Raw genomic sequence first — 18,630 nt, 5'->3', positions numbered from 1 at the left:
GTCCCGCCAAAACTGAGCAAAGCATGCTGGGGCTTGTAGTCTTTGCGGGGCCCTTCCCTAGGTCCTCCGCGCTGCTCCGTCAGGTCCCGCCTATCTTCTGCTCCCCGGGATCTTTAGGCTTGTCTCGGCCCTTTTGAAGACCAGGAAGTTGATAAATTGCGAGGCCCGCTGCTGAGAGACGGTGGCTCGGGTGGGACAGTCGCCAGGGATGGCGGAGCATGAGGATGGAGCGGGTGTCCGGGCTGCTCTCCTGGACGCTGAGCAGAGTACTGTGGCTCTCCGGCCTCTTTGAGCGGGGAGCTGCCCGGCAGCCCCGGATCATGGAAGAGAAAGCGCTAGAGGTTTATGGTAATTAATTTTACCCAGGGCAGCGTTTGGCGTTGTACGTGGAGATGGGGGGTAACGGGAGCCTCACCAGAGGGCTGGGGGTGGAGACCGGTTTTTGCTGGGTCTCGTCCGAAGCCTGGGAAGCCTTTTCTCCGGGGTCCTGAGTCACGCAGGAATGTGGATCTAAGACCTGGGCTCTTCCTAAACCTGGCGTTAGCCGAGGCTGGAGGTCTTAATCACTTCATTTCCCTTGACGGCCTTACGCCCTTCTGACCTTGTCAAGACTTCTGGGCAGAGCAGGCGGTTAGGGTGCTTGGTTAGGAAGCAGAGCTGGCCTGATGGCACTGCTTGTCTCCTCCCTTGTGGTCCCTAGCCCCTAGACTCGCATTCCTTCTGCCACCACCGAGAGCACTGCTGGGGACTGGCCTAAGGTCACAGCCGCTCTCTTGGAAAAAAAAAAAAAAGAGGATTCTCCCCCTCCAAAAGCCCCCGAGAGAAGAGGACAAAATGGGTTTCCCGTACCCCGGCCTAGACTTTATAGTTTCTTATCACTGCCAAGCCTGGAGTGCATAAACGAATACACACACACACACACACACACACACACAGAGTCACGTATTTTTTTTAAACCCCTGGGACCATCTTCATTGTACACATGAGGAAACAGAAGGTTAGAATGGCCAAGCAACCACCCAGAGGTCACTCTGCCAGTAAAGAAAAAGCAAAAACCAAAGCCCGTGTCTTCTGATTCCAAATTTCGTGCACTTTACACCATTTCACAATTGCCTTATGACTCCTTGTTTTTGGACTTGTGTAGTACTGTTTTTGAAGGCTAAAAAGACTGGCTCTAACTAATGTTCAGTGATTCCTGCTGACTGAGGGTGAAAGATCTAACTATAAGAATACAAATAAAATGTGGGGAAGGATTATGGGCCAGTAGAAGGAGGCCAGGGTTAGAAAAGACCTTTGGAGCCAATCTAACTTACTCCTCTCTTGCTAGAGGCGGGACCTAACCCCAGCTAGATGATTATGAGTGTAATGATCTCTACAAAACTGACATATTCCTGTCCTATCAGACTTCTGTCTATAGCACCTCAGGACAGAAGGGCACTTGGGGGATACAGCTTTGGAAGGGGGATGATTCTTGTCCTAAAGTTTAATACCGGTGGAGACCTATACATGCAGAAATGTACTTTTTAAAACAATTTTATGTAGTAGAAGTCCATCAACCTGAAAAAGAAATCCGGAAATTCAGAGGAAGGTGAGATAGTAATCTCTGAGTCGGGGATCTGGAAAGACTTTATGGAGGAGTCACTTGAGTTAGGCCTTGAAGCGTAAGTAGGCTCTGGATATAAGGGGGGTAGAAAGTGTACTAAGCAGAGAAAAGGAAGCAAAAGTATGGAGATGACAACGTGTTAGGGAATGGCGGGGCCCCAGGATAGAGTTTGTGGTTAAAGAGTGGAAATGTGATTAAAAAAAAATGTTTTAGATACCAGGTCAGGATTGGATACTGAAGGTGTAAATGTATAAAGTATGTCAGTGCAGAGCTATAGGAGAATTTTCATCAGGGGAGTAATGTGAGAAGAGCAACATTGCTTTCTTTCTAAAGAAATAAATCCAGATCTCTCAAATCAATAGAAAACCAGAGAAGTTTAATAAGGGATGAGACTTAATTTCAGCTTTAGGTAGCATATAAAGTGTATAATGCAGCTTGTGTGAATGAGCCTTAAAGAGAAAATGCCTAAAATGAGGGGCAACACATTTCTTTTTTAAAAGCTGTGTTTCTCTGAGCCTCGTGGGTGACAGAGCCTTGTGAAGAAGCAGCTTTGTCTTTTTTTTTTTTTTTTCCTGTCTTCATTTTCAAATTCTGTGGCTAATCAAGTGATAAGCCTAGGAGTTAGTTGTTGGGGGAGAAGGTGGAGCTTGACTTGTTTCTCCTAGTAGCATTTCTGATTACAGGGGTGCTATCGGTAATAGAACAAAACCTTAGGCTTAAGACATCACGCCCATCCTGTGTGAACTCCCTGTGCTCTCCTTTCTACCTCCCCATTTCTCTGTTGTTTCCCCTTTCCCATCTTTTTCAACAACCTCAGAGGAGGAAGGAAATCTTGTCCTCTCTAAGGGGGACGACCCAGGCTCCCACATCCTTGGTCTCATTCCCTTCTGCTTATTTTGCCAGTCCCCCATCCTCCCTCCTATATTTTCACTCTTACTTCCTCTATTTGATCTTTCCCTTTGGGCTCTAAAACATGTTTCAGTTTCCCTTACCCTTGTCATCATTGTTCTAGCTTTGTCTAAATCCGTTATCCATCCTTTGCCCTCTCGCTTCCTTGCCAGAGCCTAGGACTGCATTTTCAGTTCCTGCTTACTTCCGCATTTGCAAGCTGGCTTCTGCCTTCATCTCTCTACTGAAACTGCTTTCTTACAGGTAATTTTCTGGGTGACAAATCCAAAGACTCATTTCAGCTCTCATCAACTTGGATTTTTCTGCTGCATTTAATGTTATTAACATCCCCACACCTCCATCTCTGCTTCTGGCTTTTCTTTCTCCTTCTGATCCCTAAATTAGGTGCTTTCCATCAATCTATCCTTGGGTCTCTCCTTTTACATTAGTGGTTCTGAGATTGAGCTGCCCATAAGAGCAACCTGAAGAATTTTTTAAAAAGCTCAATGCCCAGTCCCTACTAGGAATCAATTAAATCAAGATCTTTGGGGGTTGGGTTTAGACATCAGTTTTTTTTTTTAATTTTTATTTATTTATGATAGTCACAGAGAGAGAGAGAGAGAGAGAGGGGCAGAGACACAGGCAGAGGGAGAAGCAGGCTCCATGCACCGGGAGCCCGACGTGGGATTCGATCCCTGGTCTCCAGGATCACGCCCTGGGCCAAAGGCAGGCGCCAAACCGCTGCGCCACCCAGGGACCCCTAGACATCAGTTTTTAAAGCAGTCCTGATGATTCCATTGTTCACCCAAGGTCGAAAACTACTGTTTTGCTCATTCTTTACAAATCTCAGGGATTCAACAACCACTCTAGCTTTGGTACTCTCTCTTTTTATCTATTTTTTAAAATTTTAATTCCGTTAAAGTTTCAGTTTAGTTTCAGGTGTCCAATATAATGATTTAACAATTCTATACATTACTTAGTGCTCATTACGGTAAGTGTACACTTAAAACCCTTCATCTAGTTCACCTATTCCCCCATCCGCCTCTCCTGTGATAACCATCAGTTTGTTCTCTATAGTTAAAATTCATTTGTTGGTTTGTCTGTCTCTTTTTTCCCTTTGTTCATTTGTTTTGTTTCTTAAATTCCACCTACAGGTGAACTTGTACAAGTGATATTTGGATATGGTATTTGTCTTTGACTGACTTATTTCACTTAGCATTATGCTGTCTGGTTCTGTTCATGTCCTTGCAAGTGGCAAGACCTCATTCTTTCTTTTTTGGCTGAATAATATTCATATATATATATCAGCTATATTCATTCATCAATCGATGGCTACTTGGGCTGCTTCCATCTCTTGGCTATTGTAAATAATACTGCTACAAACATAGTCATGGATATATCCCTTTGAATTCGTGTTTTTATACTTTTTGGGTAAATACCCAGTAGTGTGATTACTGGATCATAGAGTAGCTCTATTTTTAACTTTTTGAAGACCTCTGTACTGTTTTCCAGAGTGGCTGCATCAGTTTGCTTTCCCACCAACCATGCACAGGGTTTCTTTTCCTCCACATCCTTGCCAACACTCCGTCCTTGCCTTGTTTCTTGTGTTTTTTGACTTTAGCCATTCTGACAGGTGTGAGATGTTACTCATTGTAGTTTTGATTTGCATTTCCCTAATGGTGAGTGATGTTGAGCATCTTTTCATGTGTCTAGCTTTGGTGCTCTCTTAAACTTTACATCACTGTTAAGTATTTGCTGGAATATCCCATTGGGTTGCGCCTTAAGCACCTCCAAATCATTATGTATAAAATCGAACCCAGTTTCCCCAGCCCCCATCCAACTTTCTTGTGTTCTTCAGGTTTTTTTTTTTTTTCATTCTGTCAGTGTTCTCCCAAACAGAAAAAATCTATCATCCTCCTTTTTCCCTTTCCTTATCTTCTACATCCAAAGAACTGTCAAATTCTGTTGATTCTGCTGCTGAAATTACTTCTCCATCTGTCCCCTCCTCTCCATTACTATTATCATGTGCCTATTTTGGGCCTAGCATTTTCAGCTGGTATCTCTGGCTCTGCTTTTAGTTCTGAGTTTACCAGCTAGTGGATGAGTTACCAGCTGACAGAGCAATGCTGCCACATTACTCCCTTGTTCAGAGTAGCCTCTTGAGGATTCCCTATTGCCTGTGGCTGACTGTAAAAAATCCTTGATGGTCTGGCCCAAACTCTTATATCCTCATTTATGCTGGGTTCCTAGGAGACTAAACTTTTTTTTTTTTAATTAAAAATGTTTTAAGTACTCCCTATGCCCAATGTGGGAATCAAACTCATGACCCCAAGATCAAGAGTTGCATACCCTACCAACTGAGCCAGCCAGGCACTCCTAAACTTCTTTTCCTTTAATTTCCTTTACCTTAAATATCAAATATTGAAATGTCACCCATTTTTAAAGGCTTGATTCAGATTCCACTTTCATAAATTCTGTATACCATATTCTCCCAAGCTAAAGGTTATTTCTTCTCCTTGAGCTTCTGTGACACTTTCCTCATTCTTATATTCTCTCTGCAATGTTGGATCCAAGAAACTGGTCATGATCTAATAATAAACCAAGAAAACATTTTTCTCAAAAGGAAACTGGTCATGGAAATTTCTGTCAGAAATACGGGGAGTTACTGTAATCTTTGGTTAAAAAGAAGAAGTCAATGTTTGGATTAGGACTAGCAAAGTCATCCTTATTTAGAATATTCATGTTTTAACATAATACCTTGTCTCCAATGATTCTTTAGATTTGATTCGAACTATCCGGGACCCAGAGAAGCCCAATACTTTAGAAGAACTGGAAGTGGTGACGGAAAGTAGTGTGGAGGTTCAGGAAATAAATGAAGAAGACTATTTGGTTATTATCAGGTTCACACCAACAGTACCTCACTGCTCTTTGGCAACCCTTATTGGTAAGGTTTTATATATAAATATATTTTAATTCTAAATTATTTTACTGATTTTGACCCAAAATAACAATTAGCATCATGTTTATACTTTATAGTTCACAGAGTCTTTTCAGATGTATATCTTTTGTAGCCCTCACAGCCTATGAGAGAATTTTCCAGATGAGGAAACTGAGACTGAGAGAGTTTAAGTGACTTGCTCAGAATCATATAGGCAGGAAGTGATGTAGCTGAGGCTCAAGCGCAGGTTTCCTGACTCCAAATGTGTTATCTTCTTTAGTTATACATTCTGTTTCTCTTCCCTGTACATGCCTACAATTAAGAGAGTGGGTGTGGACCAGTCCTCTCCTCCTGTTCTGGAGATTGGAGTGGATGCTGTCAGACTAGCACTACTGCCATCACCTTTCGCTGCTGTATTGGCTTCAGTGCAGTATGGGCATAAGTCCTAGTGGGAGAGTATTTTGTTTTTTTTTTAAGTTTCTTATTTGAGAGCGTATTTTTGAGGTAGTTTTCTATTGAGAGGCTGCATTCCCAATATTTTGGAGTAGTTAGCAGTAAGATATGCAAGAGATGTCTTTGAATATATACTTTGTTATAAAGAAGATAAAGGAGGAGCACCAGCGTGGCTCAGTCAGTTAAGCATCCAACTTAATTTCGGCTCAGGTTGTGATCTCAGGGTCATAGGATTGAGCCCTGCTTGGGCTCTGTGCTGGGTATAGAACTTCCTTAAGATTCTCTCTCTTCCCCTCCTTCTACCCCTCTTCCCTCCTCTAAAAAAATAAATAAATAAAAATAAAGAAGATGAAGTGTATTTCAAACCAAATGTTCATCAGTAGAGGATTGCTGAAATAATCAAGGATGATATATATTAACAGTGGAATACTATATAGCTATGAAAAATGAAGCTCTCCATGTACTGATATGGAGAGATCTTTATGACATACTGTTAAGAAAGAAAAATAAATAAAATAGATAAAAGCAAGTGTAATATTGCTACATTTGTATAAAAAAAGGCAAAAGCAAATTTGTATTTTGATTGTATATGTGTAAAGAATACCTAAGAAATGAATAACTGTGATGGGAGTAGATAGGAGTGGTAGTAGCAACTGGGCAGGTTGGGGACAGGGTGGGAGGAAGGCTTTACTATATACCTTTTTATATTTTTAAGTTTTGGAACCATGGGAATATATTATCTATTTAAAAATAGATAAGTTTAAGGGCACCTGAGTGACTTAGTAGTTGAGCATCTGCCTTTGGCTCAGGTTGTGAGTCTAGGGTCCTGGGATCGAGTTCTGCATCGGGCACCCTATAGGGAGCCTGTTTCTCCCTCTGCCCATGTCTCTGCCTCTCTTTCTATGTCTCTCATGAATAAGTAAATAAAATCTTTAAAAAAATAGATAAGTTTATAAAATGGACTGAAAAGATTAATGTTTTATTATTGCTTCCATTGTTACAACAATTTCTGTCTTTCTCTTCTCACTTGTTGCTCTGGGATCCCCATTAGTGATTTCCAGCATAGAGGCCGTATATTGAGGCACTAGAGGGTCCATGAATCCATACATAATCTTGTAGTTATTTTTTTCTTTAAGATTTATTTATTTATTTATTTATTTGAGAGCGAGAGAGAGAGAACACGAGCTGGGGGAGGGACAGAGGGAGAGAATCTCAAATTGACTCCCCACTGAGCACAGAGCCCGACATAGGGCTTGATCCTAGGACCCTGAGATCATGACCTGAACTGAAATCAAGAGTTGGCCACTTAACTGAGTGAGCCAACCAATCAGTAGCCCCAATAATATTGTGGATATTAATACTCCATACTAAAAAAAGCAGTTTTTTAAAGATTTATTTATTTATTCATGAGAGACACAGAGAGAGAGGCAGAGACATAGGCAGAGGGGAGAAGCAGGCTCCTCGCAGGGAGCTCAATGTGGGACTTGATCCCAGGACCCCAATCCCAAGGCAGACGTTCAACCACCCAGGCATCCCGAAAAAGCATTTTTTAAAAATGTATTATTTATTTATTATTATTTTAAAAATATTTTATTTATTCATGAGAGACACAGAGAGAGAGAGAGAGAGAGAGGCAGAGACACAGGCAGAGGAAGAAGCAGGCTCCATGCAGGGAGCCCGATGTGGGACTCGATTCCAGGTCTTCAGGATCAGGCCCTGGGCTGAAGGTGGCGCTAAACCGCTGAGCCACCCGATGTTGCCCCGCATATTTTTTTTTTTAAAGACTTTTTTATTTATTCACGAAAGACACAGAGAGACAGAGGCAGAGACATAGGCAGAAGGAGAAGCAGGCTCCATGCAGGGAGCCTGATATGAGACTCCGTCCCGGGACTCCAGGATCACACCCTGAGTCAAAGGCAGATACTCAACTACTGAGCCACCCAGGAGTCCCGGGAGAAAGCATTTTTGAATGCATACTTATTTTTTGTTATTGGACAGTTTCTGAATCAACAGATATTGGAAGTGCTGCTACTCTCTTAATGTGAAGGGGGGTGTCTTAAAATACTTTGATATGTAAGAGTTCTTAAGTAGGGGATCTATTACTCTAAGAGCTTTTAGCAAAGGCTCTTTTGATTTTTCAAAAAGTAACACTTAGCCTGTGTTTTTTTTAAATTACAAAATCATCTGAAAACTCCACAAAAGTGTAAATAAGAAAATAAAAATCAATTATCATAAAAGAATGTGTGCTTTGGGCTAAAATTCTATCTCTATCAGGTCTGCCACTTTGTGGCTTTAGGCAAATTACTTAGACTTTCTGAGCCTCAAGTTTCCTTATCTGTAAAGTAGAGATAAGAGTATCAACACAGTTATAAGGATTAGGTAATAAAATTGATAAGGAATAGTTTTTTTTTTTTTTAGGAATAGTTTTTATTCTTCATTAAATATTAACTTTTTTGGGACGCAGGGCTCAGTGGTTGATCATCTGCCTTCGGCTGGGGCTACATAAATATTTTCATATATCTCTAGTTATTGCCTCAGGATAAATTCCTTTAATGGGAATTATTGGGTCATATGGTGTAAGTAGTTTTAAGCCTCTGGGTACATATTGGCAAATCCTTATTAAGAGGTTTCTACTCTTTGACATAGGAATTAAGAAAATAATTCTATTGAAGAAAACAGTAACATGTACAAACATTTATAGTAAATTTATAATAGTGAAACCTGGAAAAAACTATAGTACCTATTAGTAAGGAAATGCTACCAGTATAATGGGATTTCTTATTTCTATTGAAAATGTCAAGTAATCAAAAAAATTGAAATGCTAAATTGCATTTGCATTATGATTGTAATTATTGAAAAACTGTGTGTGGACAAAGATTGAGAAAGCCGATGAAATAAAAGTAACTCTAAAGGCGCCCAGATCTGGGGATCCCTGGGTGGCTCAGCAGTTGAGTGCCTGCCTTCGGCCTAGGGCATGATCCTGGAGTCCTGGGATAGAGTCCCACATTGGGCTCCCTGAGGGGAGCCTGCTTCTCCCTCTGCTTGTGTCTCTGCCTTCTCTCTCTCTTTCTCTCTCTCTCTCTCTCTGTCTCTCATGAATAAATAAATAAAATCTTAAAAAAAAAAAAAAAAAAAAAAGAGGTGCCCAGATCTGGTTATGGTAGCTGCTTCACATCTGTCCACTCCCTGAACAAAGTTTCGTCAGGTCCTTTTAATAGTTTCGGTTAAGACCCTTGGCTATTTAGAAGTTAGTATAGTAGTGTAGTAACCATGTTCAATCAACATGAGTGGAAAACTAAATAAAGAGAGCCCTCTTGGGACACCTGGGTGGCTCAGCAGTTGAATGTCTTCCTTCGGCTTGGAGCGTGATCCTGGGGTCCTAGGATCGGGTCCCGCTTTGGGCTCCCCGCAGGGAACCTGCTTCTCCCTCTGCCCATATCTCTGCCTGTCTCTCTGTATCTCTCATGAATAAATAAATAAAATATTTTTTTTAAAAAAGAGAGAGACCCCTCTTTCTGGGATCTGGGAGGCATTTCCTGTGAGCAGGTAGTGTGAAGCAGGGGAAGGAACCTGAGTATACGTTCCACCCCGACTGGTTAGGTCATCACTTGGTTATAGTTATCCTGGTAAGTAATTGCAAAGATGAGGAAGACTCCCAGGGGTCTTCCCTGGGAGTGGGTAAGGTAGGGAAACCAGCTAGTAGCTATCTGTGTTGACTTAGTTCTGATAAGAATAGCTGAAGGCAGGTGTGGTCCAATATGAAGGGCATAGGATTTGGAGTCTATGTTTAACTCCTAGCTGTCCACTTGTTAGCTATGTGATGTCAAACAGATCGCTTATCTTGGTTCCTGGCTGTAAAATGAAAATGATAAATAGTAATAGCTAATATTTATTAGATACTTTTTATGTACCAAGTACTATTTTACGCACATTGCATAACAATTTATTTACTACTTGTAACAATCCTATATTGAGTGGTATATTATAATACTTGCTTTACACATAAGGAAACTGAAGCTTAAGAGAGGTTAAATAACTTGCCCAGGATCCCATAGCTAGTATGTAGTGGAGCCATTTTTGAACCCAAAGTATTGTAGTCTTAGTAATGCTGTACTGCCTATCTTGAGGATATTGATGCTCAAAAAAGTGCTTTGTGAATTGTGAAACAGTTATTATTTACCATGTGGGTGAAACACCAACAGTGAGCGGAATACATGAGGATGCTGAGATGATACATAGGTAACAAATTAAAGAGGCAGTGTGGGAGGCAGAGGGAAGAGAAGAACCCTCCAGATATGCTTTAGGACAGATCTACAGGGAGACCCTCTTGTGTGTGTGTGTGTGTGTGTGTGTGTTTAAGATTTTATTTATTTGACATACAGAGAGAGAGAGAGAGAGAGAGAGAGAGGAAGCACAAGCAGAAGGCGTGCCAGAGGGAGAGGGAGAAACAGACTCCCTGCTGAGCAGAGAGCCCTACACAGGGCTCAACCCCCGGACCCTGAGATCATGACCTGAGTCAAAGGCAGACATTTAACTGACTGAGCCACCCAGGCATCCCATGGGAGGCCTTCTTAAAGAAACTATACATTGTTTTCAGAGTTCTCTAACATTTACTATGAAATTACTGTGTTCTAGACTCTAAGTACTCTGAAACACTTTGTGTGCATAATAAGAACAGTCTGATTATCTTCTGTGTCTAGGGGTGTAGATTTAGTTAAAAATCCATTCCTTGTTTTGAGGTGGGGGAGAAATGAAAGATGGGCACACTGAGGATCTGTTCCCAGCCCAGTTTTAATTTCTCTTGTAAGTCTCAACTGGGAAAAAAGATCTATATATTGAACTGTGATGTGGCATTGGGGTAAACTGAGCTTTAGAGGAGCTTGTTTTAGGGAAACAACTCTACTTGTATATCACAGGCATAGAAGATTCCAAATTTGCGAAGTTTCTTGTGGTCCTTTTTAAGTGGCTCTTACTTGGTTTTCAATTTTTGCATGATCTGGCCTGTTGTGAGTGTTCCATGAAGTTTAATGAGTGAATTGACTTTTGCTTTAAGGTAAATTGATGTAGTAGAAAGGACCTAGGCTTTGCAGCGGTCTTGGGTTTTAGGTCCAACTGCCACTTTACTAGCTCAATGACCTTGGGCAAGTTACATTATGACCTTAGTTTCACAGTTTGTAGAATGGGTTTGGTAATACATGGCTCACTGGATTATCGTGAAGAATATGTAAGACTAAATGTATTAAAGTTGCTAGCATGGTGCCTGGTTCAAAGGAGACCTACGCTGGACTGAGCCAAAGCTGTTTCCAGCTACTGTATTGTAGGAGACACCTACACGCAGCTGTATGCTTTTTCAAGAACTAATAAGAAGAGAGGTAATTGGGGCCTTTTATTTTTTTTCCTCTACAGGGCTGTGCTTAAGAGTAAAACTTCAGCGGTGTTTACCATTTAAACATAAGGTAAGGAAGTTTTTGTTGTTTTATAACAGCTTTATTGAGATTTAATTCACATTTCATACAATTCACCTGTTTAAAATGTACAATTTAATAGTTTTTCGTATAGTCACTGAGTTGTGCCACCATCACTATCAGTTTTTTATTTTTTTTTTAAGATTTTGTTTATTTATTTGAGAGAGAGAGAAAGCATGCAGGAGAGAGAAAGGGAGAAGCAGGCTCCCTGCTCCCTGATGTGGAGCTTGATCCCAGAATCCTGGGATCTTGACCTGAGCTGAAGGCAGATGCTTAATTCACTAAGCCACGTAGGTGCCCGTCAGTTTTAAAACGTTTTCATCACCTCAGAAAGAAATCCCATATCCATTTCCCCAAGCCTTATCCTATCCCCAGGCAACCACAGGTCTCCTTTTGATCTCTATAGATTTGCTTATTCTGAATGTTTAATTTAAATGAAATCATACAGTTTGTGGTCTTTTAGACTGGCCTCTTTCAATTAAAATATTATTTTCAGAATTCATCCATGTTGTACCATGTGCCAGTATTTCTTTCCTTTTTGCTGCCTTATATGATTCCACTGTATGGATGTACCATAGTTTATTTATCCTTTGATTACTGGGTGGACATCTGGGTTGTTTCCACTTTTTGTCTATTATAAGTAATGCTGTTATGAACATTAGCATACAGGCTTTCGTTTGTTTTCGTCTTTTCTCCACCCAGGAGGGGGATTGCTAGATCTTTTGCTAACTATATTTAGCTTTTTGAGGCACTGCTACACTGTTTTCCATAGCTGCTTTATCATTTTACATTCCCACCAGCAGTATATGAGGGTTCTAATTTTCCACATCTTCACTTGCATTTCTCTATTAATATTATCTATTTTTTTTCATTATAGCCATCCTAGTGGATTTGAAGTGATAACTCAGTTGTGGTTTTGACTTCCGTTTCTCTGATGGCTAATAATGTTGAGCATATTTTCATGAGCAAAAATTTAAAACACAGGAAGAACCACTTAGAGAGGGCCACAAGTAACCTCTCAAATTTAAGTCTTTGTGGCTTCAATGTGCCAAACTTACTATGTGGTTTCCCTGAGGTATAGTTCATACAGGAATAGCAGGGTAAATGCTTGACTTTTCCCTTTTACTTAACTATTTTTCAGAGTTGAGTCATGCATAATTTTTTTTTGTTTGTTTTGTTTTTTGAGTCATGCATAATTTTAAAACAAGGTAAATGAGTATAGAATGATTTTAAACTGTTGCTTTGTTGTCTGGAACAAGAGTTGGTATTATGCCACTAGCAGAATTCATATGGTATTTTTTTGGGTGGGGGGGGAAGGGCAGAGGGAGAGAGACTCTTAAGCAGGCTCCACGCCCAAGCCCGGCACTGGGCTCAATCTCACAACCCTGAGGTCATGATCTGAGTTCAGGTCAAGAGTCAGATGCTTAACCGACTGAGCCATGTAGGTGCCCCAAATTGTTTTGTTTTTTAAAAAAAAAACTGTTCTAGATGATCTCTAGGGTCTCTTTTAGCCCTAATAAAGTGATTTTTTTCACTCTTAAAAAACATTTATCTTAGTAATAAAATAACTATAGTAAATGGTTCATACACTCCAGTATTTTCTGGAGAGTAAGCATGTCTTTATCATATAGCATGCTTTATTTGCCATAGAATTTGGAGTAATTTTATGTGTTTGTTTCAGAAGCTCTGGTTCTTGGAGGTTAGCTAATCTGAGGGCATGCAGCAGGGCCAGGAGGTTTAGTTTAACCGATATTATACTTGAGAGTAAATTTAGCAAAATAATAGTGAATGAGAAAAGGAGGATACTGAACACTATATTTTGTGATCCCATTTTTGTAAAATAAGCAAAGAAACTTCCAACTTTGGCGTGTGTGTGTGCACCTGTATGTATAAAATCCACATTCCATTATGTAGGTATGGAGAAAAATATGGAAGAAACTACACTGGGTTTATTAATATGGTTTTCTTGGGGCTTGGGGCAGAGAGGAAGTTTAGATACTTTAGGTACTGATTTGGGAGGAAGAGATAGAGTGTAGTAGGGTAGAGAGATCCATGAGTAAAATATATATGAGATCTCATTTGTGTGAAATTTTATTTGTGTGTATTCATTTTAAAAAGTAATTAATGGGGATACCCCCTGCAGGCCTTCTGCAAATTTAAAAATTAAAAATCCTACTAATTTCATTCTCTGTTTTGAGAGGATTTGTCTTTAAGTTAAGTCATTGATGCTAACTAAGAATAGAATTTGGACTTTCATCCTAGACTCTTGAGTCCACTGTGCATTCCATTTCACTTGTTACCTCAGAGCATTCTAAATGTTTGGTTTTAATTTTTTTTTTCCTAGTTGGAAATCTACATTTCTGAAGGAACCCACTCAACAGAGGAAGACAGTAAGTCAATCTTGACTCACTAAAAAACAACTTCAGCTAGTACTTCATCTTGGATACCATTATTGTACTATCCAAGTATCTACAGGTCATTTGCAAAAAACTGCAAAATTAGTTATTAGCTCTTCCTTGAGGGGAAATCTAGGTTTTTCAAGAAAGTAATTTTTCAGTAGGACTCCAGGTGAACCAGAAGCAGGCCTTGTGAATATTGGCTGATTTAGCAATCAGCCAATCTGCACATCTCTAAAGAACATCCATCTCTAGGGACCCTGACTCTAAAGAAGGCTTGATTTTTTTCTTTGGTGCAGGACAGAAAGCTATGTACTTGAAACTGAAATTGAAGGTCTAGAAAAGAATATGGACATTGCTCTTTTGAACACTTACATTAAGAACACTTTTAGCAAATTATAGACAGAAGATATAGGCCAATACCTTTATTATATGAAGATCCATGGATTTTTCTCTAAGTCTCCCTTCCTTCTAGAACTTACGAAAAATGAGCCAAAATCAGCTTTAAGCTATGAAGGGGTTAAATTCTGTTTTAATGGGCTCATAAGATTTTTGTCTGTCCCTATATATTGCCATAATTCCTCTGCTAACTTTTATCTGTGTTTTGCAGTCAACAAGCAGATAAATGACAAAGAGCGAGTGGCAGCTGCAATGGAAAACCCCAATCTACGGGAAATTGTGGAACAGTGTGTCCTTGAACCTGACTAATAGCTGTTTTAAGAGCCACTTAACTTTAGTTGTTTGATATATTTGTTTAAATTCTTTGTAAAATGTAAAAGATTCATGTTTAATACATAGGTGATTTGTACCTCAAAGCATTTTTTTAACAGATGATTTGCAAGCAAGATTTAATTATAAGTAGTAGTACCTAGTTTGTTCAGTGTATAACATTCTCAGGATTTGTAACACTTAAATGATGAGACAGAAAAATATTTTCTAGTTACTATGTGTCAGATGGGTTGGTATTTTTCTGACGCCTCTTCTGATGCAACTACTTTTCATGTCAAATATTTACTGTGCCCAAATGTATTCAATTTAAATCATTATTCTGTAGAATAAATAAAACAGAGATGATTCTTATAATGATGTACCTTAGAATGTTTTTGTTGAATTATAAATCTTAGTGTAAATATCAACTCTAAAAGATATTTACAAACCCTTATTTTCTGATTATTATGTAAAATCAGAAATTCAAGAACCAGAAAGAACCCTGAAAATGAGGCATAGGCTCTGCCTTCCTTTAAGAAGAGTCCTCGACCCATTTGTAGATGAGGATCAAATGTAGAGAGGGCCAGATAACATACATAATTTTGAAAATTGAGAAGTCCCCAAAGAAGTTTTGTTTAAAGCAATCTAAATTTATGGTTTCTCCTTTACTTGAACTTTGTTCAGTTTGTTTTAGGAGATAATGATCATTGCAAGTGTAACAGGGTGTAGAAGGCAGCCTCCCAGATATTCGCTAATGATCCTTGATTCCTGGTGTTCATGCCCTTGTATAGTTCCCTTCCATGTTGAAACAGAGCTGGTAGGTATGGCTAATCAAGAATCAGAGGTGACAGTGTGTGACTTCTGAGGCTAGATCATAACAAGTGTTGTTGCATTCGTCTTGATTTCTTGAATTGCTCACTCCGTGGGACTCCAGCCACTGTGTCATCAGAACACTTGAGCAGCCCTGTGGAGAATTCCATAAGGAGAGGAATTGAGGCCTTGCATGAACAACCAGCACCAATTTGCACACCATGGGAGTGAACCATGTTAGAAGTGATCCTCCAGCCTCAGTCAAGCTGATAACTTAACTGGAACCTCATGAGACCCTGAGCCAGAACTGTCTAGCTAAGCCACCCAAATTCCTGACCCAGAGAAGCTGTGAGCAATAATAAATGTTTATTGTTTATGCCACTAAGTTTTGGGGTAATTTGTTATACTACAGCAGTAAGTAACAATATACAGGTTATAAGAGTGGGACTCTTATGCCTCCAATTTAATTGAGGCTACAAAGGGGGAAAACAGGAGAGTCCATGCTTCTTGAATCCTTTTATCCACTTCGAGAATGTAAGTTTTGAAAGAACAGAGAGAATTTGGTAAGAAGATTATTGATGAAATTTTTTTTTTTTTTATAAAGCTGTTGCTGTGTTGAGTTCCAACCCCTGTTTTGGTGGAAGAAGGTTAGGGAAGGAACACTATCTGCTGAGGGGAGTTCAAAGGTGACAGCTCGGAGAGTTTATAAATGTATTTCCTGTAGTTGGGAGATTCAGCAACTTACTTGACTCAGGCCTGAGAAAGAAAGTGGAAGTGGACTTAAGGCTGGGTCAAAGGCAGGCTGATTCCTGCCTAAGAAGTCTAGAGGGTGGGCAGCCCAGGTGGCCCAGTGGTTTAGTGTCCCCTTCAGCCCAGGGCCTGATCCTGGAGACCTGGGATCGAGTCCTGTGTCAGGCTCCCTGCATGGAGCCTGCTTCTCCCTCAGCCTGTGTCTCTGCCTCTCTGTGTGTCTCTCATGAATAAATAAATAAATAAAATCTTAAAAAAACAACAACAAAGAAGTCTAGAGGGCAAGAGAACGGCAAGGCCAATGACTTTGATGACAGCCCTCGGCAAGGTATGCATATCTGTTTCACATGGACTGGTATGGGGTCTTATTTGATGTTGTCCAATAGGCCAGCTGCAGGGCCAAGGAGACCTCTGCAGAAAGGGTCTCAACATGTCCCTGCCTGGTGCCAGGGAGTGAGGAGAGAGGACAGCAATGGGGGAGATGCATCTACCAGGGTCAAGGGGCACAGCAGGAACCTCTGGTTAGCTCATGAGAGTACCAACCCAAGAGAGAGAGCCAGCCCTAATAACCAGGCAGGCCCAGAGAGCACAAAGCCAACCAGCTAAGTATGAACTGTTCTATCTCTAGTGCTCCTCCCTCCTAAGCTTCTAGGGCAGTGGTAGAACAAGTAGGATGCAGGAGGGTTGGAGAGAAGGAAAGGACAGCATCCCATTGCTCAGCTGCTCAGCTGTAGGTTTCAAGCCTGAAACAGACCCAAATTAGTGAATTTTTTTTTTTTTAAAGATTTATTTATTCACAAGAGACAGAAAGAGGCAGAGACATAGGCAGAGGGAGAAGCAGGCTCCTCACATGCAGCCTGATACGGGACTAGATCCCAGGTCCCAGGATCATGCCTTGAGCTGAAGGCAGACACTCAACCGCTGAGCCACCTGGGCGTCCCTTCGAAAGAGTTAATGCCAAGTTTGTAGTTTTGACTGTGAGATGTGACTAGATTCTTTGTTACAGTAAGATTTTATATTAAAATTGAAGGGAAGAGTCCATCTGACGGGAATCGTCTCTCTTCCCAAATCTTCACCATTGGACAGAGGAAGATCATGCCTTCTTAACAAAGTGTCAAAGGTAGCAGCAGACAAAAATAGAATGAATTCTTATATAACATACTGGTTCTAGACGTCCTGTGGAAATTGTCTTGGCTTCTAAGTCCTCACTGTCTCAGCACAGCTTTAGCCCTCTGTTCTCCCTCTCTCTCGAGATTACTAAAAATGTTGTTGTCCAGAAAAATCAGACGGTGTGGCATTGGAGCACTAGCTTTGTGGAAATGTCACTATTGGTTCTTGATCTCTTGCTACCAAAGTTCTCATCGGCTCCTCTCTTTTTTCCAGGTAATTAGAAATCTGTCACCCAGCATATATAAACAGGTCCATAAATAATAAAGTGTTTTGAATTTTCAGTCATCACTGTAATCACTGTTCTAAATTACAGATCCACCAGATAAGGTGTTTAGTGTCAACGCTGAGTCACTTGCTTCTTGGCAGTTTGCAGTGTAGGGCCAGGGCAAGAGCTGAGTGTACTGAGGCTATAGACCCTGTTTCATGTTCTCCCAGCCAGCGCACACATGTGCATACACACATGCTCTTGGACCAGCTCTCTGCTTCTACGAGATCGGGCAGATACTATCAGAGGGCCTCTGAGATGAATAGCCCAGGGTCATATTCATATCAGTCCTCAAGTTCTGACCATTTCTTATCACTAGAGTCTTGCTGGTCTGGGAAACCCAGGAAGCCATAGCTAGGGTTAAGGAGTAGGGCTGTCTTTATATTTCCTTCTTATGAGACCCTGATACATGAAATGCTCATTGATAGTTTCGGGTGGCTGGAATCTAATAAAGTCAGAGATCCCCAGTGTATGCTCTCACCAACTCAAACTTACTCACCGGTGCTCTCATCAACATATTTTAGCAAGCACTCTGAGTACCTGGCACTATCAGGTGCTGAGAATAGAGACGGATGGACCACTCTGTCCTCTTGGATTTCATACTTAACCAACCCCTGCCTTCCGCCCCTCTGCTGCAGGCAATGAATGATGCAGGCCATCCCTTCTAGTGCCTGAGCTTGGCTTGGCCAGGTAAACACAGAGGCTAGACAATTAGAAGCAAAGACAAAAACCATTCCTTAGGGACTGTTGAGTGAGGAGACCACTGACATGCAGCCAGCAACGAGTCCTTGCTGCAGGCTTTCCCATCCTGGTGGGATGCTGGTGGTGCTGCTCTTGGAAGTTAGATGTGACTGTAGTGTCTCTGCTACTGCCAGAATGATCTCTCCTCTCCCTGCTGTGTCGTGTGACTCACTCTAGCTTAAGAGCCCTAGATGGGGTCTCTGATCTCAAGTGCTGTGTCCATGCCCTGAGTGCCAGGGAGGTGGGAGAAAGGAGAATCTGGTCTTTTGTATGGGGCACCTGCTCTCTCTCAGCAAGACTCATGTGGTGGGAACTCCCCAGATTTGTTAAGAGGGTTTCAGTGCCTAATGTCCACTACATTAGTAATACACTGAGATGAACTTGTTCTTAATCATACATAAATGAAAAAAAATCATACATAAATGAAAAGTAGGGGCACATAT

General features: G+C 40.8%; 1 protein-coding gene across 1 annotated transcript; it reads left to right on the top strand.

Moving 5' to 3' along the window:
- Positions 1-47: 47 nt before the first annotated feature.
- On the top strand, positions 48-15,646 carry CIAO2A (cytosolic iron-sulfur assembly component 2A). Its single transcript, XM_077881473.1, has 5 exons — positions 48-348; positions 5,271-5,435; positions 11,289-11,338; positions 13,692-13,737; positions 14,354-15,646. The coding sequence occupies exons 1-5, from the start codon at positions 219-221 to the stop codon at positions 14,449-14,451; spliced, it is 489 nt and encodes a 162-aa protein (XP_077737599.1). The 5' UTR covers positions 48-218; the 3' UTR covers positions 14,452-15,646.
- The last annotated feature ends 2,984 nt before the right edge of the window (positions 15,647-18,630 follow it).

Source organism: Canis aureus, chromosome 32 (genome assembly GCF_053574225.1).
Source record: "Canis aureus isolate CA01 chromosome 32, VMU_Caureus_v.1.0, whole genome shotgun sequence".
Taxonomy (NCBI): domain Eukaryota; kingdom Metazoa; phylum Chordata; class Mammalia; order Carnivora; family Canidae; genus Canis; species Canis aureus.
Note: the sequence above shows the minus strand (reverse complement) of the source record. Positions and strands in the feature narration are given on the sequence as shown.